The sequence below is a fragment of the Eleginops maclovinus genome, chromosome 9, assembly GCF_036324505.1.
Source record: "Eleginops maclovinus isolate JMC-PN-2008 ecotype Puerto Natales chromosome 9, JC_Emac_rtc_rv5, whole genome shotgun sequence".
In the NCBI taxonomy this organism is placed as follows: Eukaryota; Metazoa; Chordata; class Actinopteri; order Perciformes; family Eleginopidae; genus Eleginops; species Eleginops maclovinus.
The window spans coordinates 3,872,354-3,883,398 of record NC_086357.1 but is presented as its reverse complement, the minus strand read 5'-3'; the positions used below and the strand labels follow the sequence as shown (position 1 = coordinate 3,883,398).

The following is an 11,045-nucleotide window of genomic DNA, read 5'->3' as shown; positions in this document are numbered from 1 at the left end:
GATTTTCGGGGGGTCCCATTTTTCTCTCGGGGGGCGCTTGCTCTTGCGCTTGACTTGACTGATATTTTAGAGACCCCCCAACATTTCCCAAATCATGTTTTCGGGGGGTCTCGTGTCAGTTTCAGGGGGTCTCGGATCCCCCGAGTCCCCCCGTAGTTCGGACACTGGTCTTGGTATAATTAGTCCAAATGACATTGAAATGAATTGAATTAATAATTCTATATTGGTCTGGTAACAAAACACAGATAAAAAAACTAAAAGATGACTTGATGTACATTTTTAAGTGCATTTAATAAAAGGATTAAACAAACAGAGACAGCTGTAGCTTGTAAACAGCATAAGAGGAAAACAGACACAAATAGAAAATAACATAAATAGAAAGTGAAAAAAGAAACAAAAAATCTTCAAAAATAAATATGTACACTGACGCAGCACTCCTTAAACAGATACATTGTTAAAAGATATTTAAAAACGTGGACGGTCGTTCAGAGAGCAAGCACAAAAGAACTAATAGGTCTCAACTGAATCTCTTAAATGTTAAAATAGAAGCTTTATAAAAGCTGGAAACTAAATGTTAAACGCAGGTTAATTACAAATCACGAGCAATATTATAAAACAGGGGAAATCAAGTCTACCCCACTACGATAAAACAACATTAAATGTCAGTTATTATGAAAAACTCTCAGAGAAAAAGGTCATTGAAAAAGGAAAAGAGAGGTTTAACTTGTACACAACACACAACAATACCTGCACGTCTACCATTAAATGCAAACCAACTTTCCCCACGCTCAGGAGACAAGCATACAGCGACAGACGGGATGTTTACTTGCTCCAGAGTTAGCGTTCACACTGCAAAGATGCTAACTAAACTGGAAGCTGAACAGGTAAAGTATAAACCCAAGATGTGTCAGTTGAAGTACATAGGCAAAAGAAATATGTATGTTAAAGATAATCTGTTTACTAACACAGACTAAAAGCAGAGCATCCTTCATATTTAAGAGTAAGACAAGCTTGTAGCATGGCGCCGTACCGTTCCAGCTAGCCGCTAGCGACAGCGTTGTGCATGTTTGGAATAATGCATCAAACTGCCCTGTCAGATGCACTTTTCTACCAGCTGAATGGTAGAATTGATTGTTCTAAGCCCTTCTGGGTCCCAAGTTTCAGCGATGAAGCACTTTAACAGTAGCTGGAATTTCTGAATCCAAATGTCATTTTTCGCTGAGTCTGGGAGGAGCTTCTAGTTGTATGGACAAATGCTAGTTTGCCATATTTCACAGATAGCTTCCACGTTAGACTCAATAACCTGTTTGGTCAGGTCTGTCTGTTAGTGGCAGTCAAAGGCAAAGGAGGTGAATACAAATAAAAGTGTGTGGCCTCTATTGGTGCTCAGTGTCTCAGATGAGGTGGGTGGTTGATCGGCTGAAGGTGTGGTACTTCTTCTCAAACATGGAATGCAGGTTGACCATGGAGGGGGAATGGCGGGCCTGTAAATATAAACAGAGGAACACATAAGAGAAATAACAGTGTGTGAGGCAGGTGAGAAGAAAATGTTAATACCCAAGTGTGTTGTCACCTTCATAAACATCAACAAAGTCCAATCAGCAGTACACAAGTGAGAAACTTGTTAGTGTTTGTGTTAAAAACTAACGGAATCAGTGTAATTAATACCCCATGCTGTACATTGTTAACATCCTACCCACACATCCTACCCGATGTACTATTGTAGTTGTGTGTGCACTAGGGCTGCACGTTGAAATAGTAGTTTGATTACTACATTTAATTACCTTTGCTTTTACCTATAAAATGGGTATGGCCGATATGAAGTTGATGAAATACCACAATGTTTTGATCAGATAGAATATGGATATTGCCCTGATCAACTATTGGTGCTTTCCAATATATTTTTACAAGGAGATATGTGATCCAGTAGTCATCAGTCTTGTGGATGTAATGACTTGGCAGGTGGGGAACACATGAGGTAGATTCTGACAATCAGGGTTGGGAAGTAATGGATTACATTATCAGGATACCAAAAGATTTAGCTGTTACAGCATAACAAAAGAGGTAATCAGATTACTGTTACATTCCTAATATGTTAATAAAACCTAAACAGAGCATCTAGTGTTTGTTGTAAAGGATCAGATGTTACTCTCCTGTGTTAGCTGTTCTGTTCTGTGGGCTAATACTTTAAAGGTCCCCTATTATGCCGTTCCGGTTATAACCCATCCTTTCATGTGTTACGTAGCTTTTTCTGCTTGTAAATGGTCTTAAAAGTCACAAACCCTCAAAGTACACTCTGTAACGAGTAAAACCCTAAAGCAGAAAAGACGTGTCTATGCTGCCCTCCCACGCCTCGGTGTAGATTTTACTTTTTCCATTTTTTCTTTCGGGGGCTATTGACGTCAGCAGGAGCTCCGACAAGGCGTTAGGACAGAGAGCTGAATAGAGATACTATACAGAGATGCTGTATGAGAAAACCAATGTGATTTTGGAACATTGAACAAGGTAAATCTGTTCTAGTACACCTCAACAATGGAACTATGATCAGTAAAAACGGCCACAATATGGGACCTTTAAGTGTGAATCCTACTGCCTGAATCTGCTTTATGGTTTCACTTTCTTTGGTTCATTTGTTCTGTTTTTAATTCAGCAGGTGAACCTATATGTTCATCAATAGTGTGTGTGAGCTTAGCTGTGTGTGTTAAATTATAACAGAGCATTTCTGTGGGCTCAGATTTAATTTCTGCTTTTTTAAACTGTAGTATGTGTTTCAGTGTTAGGCTGCTGCCTGAATATGCTTCCTGAAAGGCAGCTTTTCCTATCAATAAAATAATTTCTGATCCTAAATATCTTGCATTTCATATTGAGGTAATCTATAAGTAAAGTAATCAGGTTACATTGCTTTGACATTTTTGATGCTCAGATAAGGTTACTGATTACACTATTCTACAGGTAAAATTGTGAAACAGCATACAACAAATATACCAAAAAACAGAGCAGGACAAGGTTTCCCATTTGAAATGGAAAATTACCACCATCCATCTTCCTTGAAATGAGCACAAAATGCCTTCACAATAACATCGGTTGTCATGCGAGGTGTTCAGTTCAGCGGCTAAGTGTGTGTATGTGTAGGAAAAGATTGGTTCATGTGCCCAGCCTAATTTCAGAGCACACAAAGACAAACGCTGTTACTTCCTACTCTACGCCTTCAAATCCAAACATTGGCACTGAACTCATCAAGAAAGGCAACCTTTGCCAACACAATCAAAGTTTAGTAGCCTCCTACAAGGCATTACACACAGACACACACACACAGAAGGTTTGTTACAAGCATGTAGGCAGAGGCTCTGTTTCTCCTGCCCTCCGTGTCAGCAGATGAAGATATCTGGTGAATGGCGGCCCAGATTAAATGCGAGTAAGTGGTACTAGAGCGCTTCAGAAAAACCCTGCGGGGTGAGAGAACAAATTACGGCGTGGCTGTCACTGGAGGGGAAGGCCAGGTGGGTGGAGGGTAGTCCTGATCACAATGCAAACATATCTGACCCTCATTAACTGCCGTAACCACGCATGCTAATGAACACCTGATTTATGCTAGTGTGCAGGAAACATAACAATGTTGGATTCAGTCAATGCACACACTCCAACACAGACAACTGATCGCCTCCAGTGATATAAAGCCATGACCCTTATATCACTGCTCTTGACCCGACGATACGTGGTGGTATCACTAGATACATGCTAGGAATATGGATTGGTTGCAGGATGCTGAAGATAAGACTTGTATTTCACCATGAAAACCACAACTACTGCACTCTGTGAGCCATTAATCACATTTACAGATACTTTTCAAGTGTTTGCATATTTATTTACTCTAAATTTGTTTCACTGTTTATCTAATTTAATGAAAAATGTGACTCACCCTACTAACACACCTCAAAACGTTTGAATGCGTAAGATCGCATTAAACGCAACACAGGAGTAAATTCTGGAAATGCTGTATCCTTTGATCGGTGAAGAAATATGGCGTGTGAATGGTTTACAGAACGTTGCCGGAAAAAGTCGTAAAACACTGAAATAAGTTCGCTTATTACTGCTTCCGGTTCCCTTGTCTCAAAAACATTTTTTGAGATGCAAGAAATAAGGTCTGTGCTTTACACAAGCTTAAAATACTTTCACGTTCGCCTTACGACATCAAATATGTCAGTAAATACCCATCTGGTTAATGTCCGAAGCTTCTATGTTACATTATGTTTCCTTTTAATGTGTCTAAAGGTGATAACTAAACTTCATCATCACGCAAAACATTAGCCACTTTTAGCTTAGCGATGTTGTGACTGTGTAGTTTTTTATAGCCTAAAGTTAGCTATATACTTCGGAAGATTGTGCTTTGCTTTAATTTTTATTACGGTAGTGCAAGAATAACCTTGCGAACAAAACATGTATTTATTATAAACGTGTCTTAGCGTCAGAGCTAACATTCTGGATTCATTGCTTTTGGTCGAGGGAGCCTTTGATTAAGTTTGACAATAACATCTGTTTCAGCCTACAAAGATATGTCTTCACTGGGCCACTTTCACAAAAACCTTTCATCCATTTGTGTCAAACCCAATTTCCTACGCATGAAAGTCTTCATACTGGCAGAACATTGTCCATGAAATTTGTTAAAAGGCCAAGTGATTCAGCGAAAAGCAGTTAAAAGGTAGTACAAATACTGCATGAGCTTGCCAGCACAGGCTAAGATGAGAGGTCAGCCTGGCTCCCATGAAGACGTTGACATTTCAAAGTGTCTTTGAGTAAACTAGCCAAAGCATTCAAAACCTACAGCTTGACATTTGGATTCTCAACCTTGATATTTTTCTTCAACTGGAAGATACTGTCCTTGTCCTTGAAGCTCTTGCTATAATAAAGGCTTGGAATGTAACAAAGACCTCTGAATTAAACTTAGTAAAAACTGTGAATTCAAATGAGAAATGATCCAAACATCCTTTCATTATATTCATGTATCTGCCCGTACTAGGGTAAACACCTCACAGGAAAATAAAAATATGTTATATGTGATGAAATGCTCTTGAAGTAGCCTCCTTGCTCCTGAAGAAAACAGAACTCGACCTATGAGAAATCTGCTTTATGTCCCAGTTCTACACAAACACCATTTCCCCCAGTTGTATACAGAACAATATTAATAGCAACCACCTAGTGAACATTCTCATCCACCACCAACAGTTAGTAACCCGGGTGACTGAAAGGAGCAGCCATATTCCAAATCAACCCTTAAAACCCCTGTGAACCTGAGCCAATCTTAAATGGGGAGGAGCCCTACAAAACGTTCTGACACCCTCTTCTAGAATCATCTGAGACCCTGATTCATCTAATCATTTCATCGTAGGGGTCGCAGCTTCTAAGGAGTTGATTTGGGACGGGGAATGCTCCCGTGGTAATTTGAAGTTAAAAGGCTAACATACACAGCAGGTAAGAAGGATTCATTTCAAAATGCTATTGGTGCACCCCTTCACCAGAATAATGTTTGCTCACATCAGAGTCCAGGGCTGCGTTTAGCGCTGGTTTAGAGCAGGGTCTCCCTGCGAGGACTGGTCATGGCAGCCTTGCGTGGGTCCAGGGGGGCTTGGGGTTCCCTGCCTTTGACATAAACGGGCTGCTGAGCCGGGAACCTGGCCTGGAACCCTACAGACGGGAAGTGCCTTGACACATGCTGTCTAGACTTTGGACGGGAGTTTGGGAAAGCTGGAATAGAAGGGGAGGATGGGTGTGCTGAAGATGACTGTCGGGAAGTGTGGGGGCCTGACTGAGCTTGTGCTGGTTGGGATAATGGAGCATGAAGGATGGACCTGGATTCTCGGGTGCTTGGGTAAAATTTAGGGGACAGGTTTTGGCTGCTCTCAGGGGCAGCGTTACGGACGGGGCTACGTGCTGGGCTGCAGGGGGTACGGATACAGACGGGAACCCTGGCTCTGACGGGAGGGTGGTCCAGGGAGTTAGAGCGCTGCACCATGGCACTGCCCTTGGCAGAATCGCTCAAACTGAACGTGGAGGTAGAGCGACACATCTAGAGCACATGGCAGAGGGGGAGACACACAGAGCAGGCATTTACACATGACACATGCAGAGAACATACATGCTAACATTCAAAGAGAAAGGACATCCTGGAAACAAAACACAGACAGACTGCACAAAGGACAGAAAGACTAAGTAAGACTTTATGTTTGAGCAGAGTAGGGAGGGATTTAATATTGCACATTTTGAGGGGCCAGTAATGTATTTCTAAATATAAAATTCTAAACCTATTCAGTTAAATTGTTAAACACAGATTTAAAAGAAAGTTCTTGAAATTCAATCCTTTGGGGTTTTTTGTTTGGTGCAGAATTTATAGCTGTCACTCAATTACTCTATCTGTATTAAAAGGAAGTGCTAGAGGGGAAAAGAATAAAGAACACTTCCAGTTTTGACTGAAGCTAAATTCAAAGACCAATTTTGACAAAATTTGAGATTTTTTATCACTTCTCTGCATCTTATTGGACAATTCTGCCGATCATGTTTATTTTCGACACAGCCATCTATAATATGCTAATTAACTTAGCATGACTAAACTTGCACATGCATATTTCGGTCTTTGTGTGTAAAGTGTTTTGAGTCATGGACCTGGCCCCCCCGTTTGTTGTACTACCCAATAGTTTTGTATTTTAATACAATAAACGTGCCTGCCGGAATCAATGTAAGGGCGACGATGATGTATGAAATACATTCTAACTACAAGACCAACGACACAATACATTTACGTGTGTGTCATTGGAAACAAGGTAATAAAAAAAACTGATTTAGTGTATAAATGTGGTGAATATCATAGAGATGTACCTTTCCCTCAACTTTTAACCTACAGTATATAGAAAAGTATGGTAAAAACTATGTTAATTGCTAAAAAAAACAAATAGATAATAGTCCTGAAATGCTTAAGCGCATGAGCCCTTTTCTTTCTTTTTTAATCAAGCTGGATCAAAACAACCGACGCTCAATAAAAGTTGTTTCATCATCGATCGACAGAGAGATCAATCGCCTACTTTCTCAGCAAAGAAAGATAGAGTAGAAATAAAGGGAGGAACAGAAATACGGAACGAGAATTCTAATAGACTAAAACATTCTAATGACTGTGTTGATCATAAAATAGAAAGGAAAAAATAAAGACTTTCAATCACTAAGGACTTGGACATGAAAGAGCATCGTGCCTTATTTTTCTGTTGGTAAGAAAGAGCGAGTAAACAGAAATACTCACAGCCAGAGTGGAGCTGCTGCCGATGCGGTTTTCACAACTCAGCCTTTTCTCATCAGGAGTGTTGTTGGCCATGAACGCCCTCTGGATCACCCGCTTCGGGGTCTTAGTGAAGGAAAACGCCCTCGTCACCTAGAACACAGACACCCACAGTATCTAAGCATTGCATATTGGATTTAAATATTAAACAGCTTAGTTGAAAATTGGATTATGATGGTCGTTTTGGCCATCTACGTCAATTTACCGGCAGTTGTGGCCAATACTTTCTGAATATTCATTTTTTTACATTTGTAGAGAGCACAACACTTTGGATTCATGCTGGCTAAACTGTTCCCTATACAGTTAAAAAGAGGAGAAGAAAACAAGAATACAGCGCAAGAGAACAGGTTGAAAGACCAAGAGACCTGGGGGGCCAGAGAAATCAGCAGAGGAAGAAAAACAGGAAGTAAACACTAAAGTGAACAGCAGAAGAAGACAGACAGGAAGTAAACACTAAAGGGAACAGCAGAAGAAGACAGACAGGAAGTAAACACTAAAGGGAACAGCAGAAGAAGACAGACAGGAAGTAAACACTAAAGTGAACAGCAGAAGAAGACAGACAGGAAGTAAACACTAAAGGGAACAGCAGAAGAAGACAGACAGGAAGTAAACACTAAAGGGAACAGCAGAAGAAGACAGACAGGAAGTAAACACTAAAGGGAACAGCAGAAGAAGACAGACAGGAAGTAAACACTAAAGGGAACAGCAGAAGAAGACAGACAGGAAGTAAACACTAAAGTGAACAGCAGAAGAAGACAGACAGGAAGTAAACACTAAAGTGAACAGCAGAAGAAGACAGACAGGAAGTAAACACTAAAGGGAACAGCAGAAGAAGACAGACAGGAAGTAAACACTAAAGGGAACAGCAGAAGAAGACAGACAGGAAGTAAACACTAAAGGGAACAGCAGAAGAAGACAGACAGGAAGTAAACACTAAAGGGAACAGCAAAATAAGACCAACAGGAAGTAAACACTAAAGTGAACAGCAGAAGAAGACAGACAGGAAGTAAACACTAAAGGGAACAGCAGAAGAAGACAGACAGGAAGTAAACACTAAAGGGAACAGCAGAAGAAGACAGACAGGAAGTAAACACTAAAGGGAACAGCAGAAGAAGACAGACAGGAAGTAAACACTAAAGGGAACAGCAGAAGAAGACAGACAGGAAGTAAACACTAAAGGGAACAGCAGAAGAAGACAGACAGGAAGTAAACACTAAAGGGAACAGCAGAAGAAGACAGACAGGAAGTAAACACTAAAGGGAACAGCAGAAGAAGACAGACAGGAAGTAAACACTAAAGGGAACAGCAGAAGAAGACAGACAGGAAGTAAACACTAACGGGAACATGGTAAATCGTCCTTGGGTTTCTGGAAAGGTTGGTATATAAATCCAAGTTATTATTATTATTATTATTATTATTGTTATTATTGTTGTTGCTGTTATGGGCTCTGGTCATGTTTGAAGACTTGTTAATGGAAAATAAAATGTGAACAGACTTGGAAAATAAGGAGGCAGAACTCTTCGGGGTTAATGTATTGATTTCTAAAGTAAGAAGCTGTATAATAAGCAGGACAATATGGCAGGGCTCTTTCCTCTTTAATGACTTGCTTGCTGGATATTATCCCACATGGATGTTCAGTGCTCTAATGACCTAGATTATTATTTTCTTTTTTATCTCTTAGCACTTTGTATCCAACACTGCTGTGGCCGATTTCACAACCTGACACACATGGCATAGATATTGTGTCTGTACCAAACATCACATGGTTATATATCTATATATTAGAAATGTTTTTTACTTTACGATTACAGGAAAGCTTGCACTTAATGTAGTAACTCTGATATATTGTCGTTAAACATTGCATTGCCCAATATAAAACACTGACATGAAAAACATTTTGTTTTTAATCATGGCAAAATATAAATATACTTTATATACTAATATATTTATCTTTGTTTTTTTATTGGGCAAGACACAAAGTCATGTAGTGATTTTGACATTTCACTAAAAATGTAACTGACCGTGCTCTCTGCCTAACTACATTGATAGCGATATTGTTTTTAAAATACCATTAACATTGTCTTGGCATTTTTGGTTACTCAAGTAAACAGACAGACAAACAAACAAACAAACAAACAAACCAACGTGTGGATACCACAAAATCTTGATCAAACTACCAGCCACTTTATCAGTCTGCATTTAAACTTTTCTAGTTTGATTGCTTAATTTTTAAATCTGGGCTGAGGTTTAAATGTTTGCCATTTGAGTTGGGAGAAATTGTTGTAACTTTCTTTCATCACAGAAGTATTTTAAAAGTCAGGAATGCAATCAAAGACGTGATGCCATGTGATGACTGCGTTAGTGGAAAAAGACTAACAGACGAGACAGGTAGAAAACATGGGAGCGTTATAATGTTTCTGTGCCTTTTAGGAACAGGTTTCACTGCTATCCTACCTTCAGCTATTAGCTTTTAGGAAACCTACTGAACATTTTGAGTATCTGTCAAGTTTTTCTTATTAGAGGCAAAACATCAGTAGCGCTTTTATTACTATCTGGATTGAGCAGCATTAACGTAGATAATGAATAAATGCATACGTAATTCTTGAAAAGCTGACCTCTGTTGACCTCTGCATATATGGCCATTTTTAAAACAAAGATACTACCAACCATACAAAAAGGACCTTTGTAGAAGTAAGGGGGAAAGAATGGTAGAATGAGTGGCAGTCTAAAATGTACCAACCTACTATGCAGTGGTTTCCGGTACATTTTTCCAAGGTACGTAGGTGGCTTCTTGCTGACATTACATTTTTTCAAGTTGTATACTGCAGAAAGGTCTGCACTTGATGATTTGTGCATAGATAGATGGATAGATAGATATATGGGACATTCATGTAACTAACCCTATACCCAAATATAGAAAAACAATAGCACTATTGATGTTGTTGTAGGAAGACTCTAGTGCAGAAACGAAGGAGTTTTCACACTTTTGTAAATTTTCAGGAAAATGTTGTAATATTGCAATAAAAAATAAAATAAAAGAAATGAAAATAAAATGTGATGAATGTATTCCACAATAAGTACATATGTACATGTTCTAGACATTTAATATTAAAAGATATATATATATATTTGAGGCATTTTACTTACTTTATTCTGACAATCAATCCAAATCCAATTAAACAAAGATATGTTGCTTGGTTTTGAGATTTGGAAGTTGTGTGAGTTTATGGCCAGAGGGCGGGACCTAAAAACACATTTACTAACCAATAGCATAGTGAGGCTGAACAAAACGACCTTTTGACTATTTAAATGTAGGCTTTTAAAAACGAAACCTTCAATGACTTTCTTTGGGATAGCTTAAAGTGATGTTGTAAACTTACAACCGGGGGCCTGACAGGGTGGACAAGTCCCTTTTAAAAAAGGGTAATTTGCAGTGCTGTCGATTGACACAAAAATGTAATTGTGTAATCACAAGTTTAAATACAAGATGGAACAAACAGGTGTGGTGCTGTAATAAAGTCATGCATGACAAACTGGTAAGAAAAATCAGAGGGGTTTTTCTTTTATCACAGCATGATTTGAGAACTTTGGGCATGAAGTCCAACCATTTTCTGACACTTAGCTAAAGCAAAAACAAAGTGATTGCTCTCTGTCTAATGTGTACTAGACCAGGCATATTCTCTCTGCTGCGATCATATTGCGAGCACCATCTGTTCCAACAGAG

The 11,045-nt window shown here is 39.2% G+C and overlaps 1 protein-coding gene across 6 annotated transcripts in view; it reads right to left on the bottom strand.

The window, feature by feature from the left end:
- Positions 1-272: 272 nt before the first annotated feature.
- The window catches only part of ect2 (epithelial cell transforming 2), a 49,433-nt gene continuing 38,660 nt past the window's right edge, over positions 273-11,045 (bottom strand). For 4 of the 6 annotated variants that reach the window (XM_063890484.1, XM_063890486.1, XM_063890485.1 and 1 more), the window contains 3 exons: positions 7,286-7,414; positions 5,533-6,064; positions 273-1,484 (listed from right to left, as the gene is read on the bottom strand). In XM_063890484.1, the coding sequence (XP_063746554.1) occupies positions 5,564-6,064; positions 7,286-7,414 (630 nt within the window). In that variant the 3' untranslated portion in view covers positions 273-1,484; positions 5,533-5,563. The remainder of the gene's footprint in view (positions 1,485-5,532; positions 6,065-7,285; positions 7,415-11,045) is intronic. The other 2 variants (XM_063890488.1, XM_063890490.1) reach the window with 1 other exon arrangement.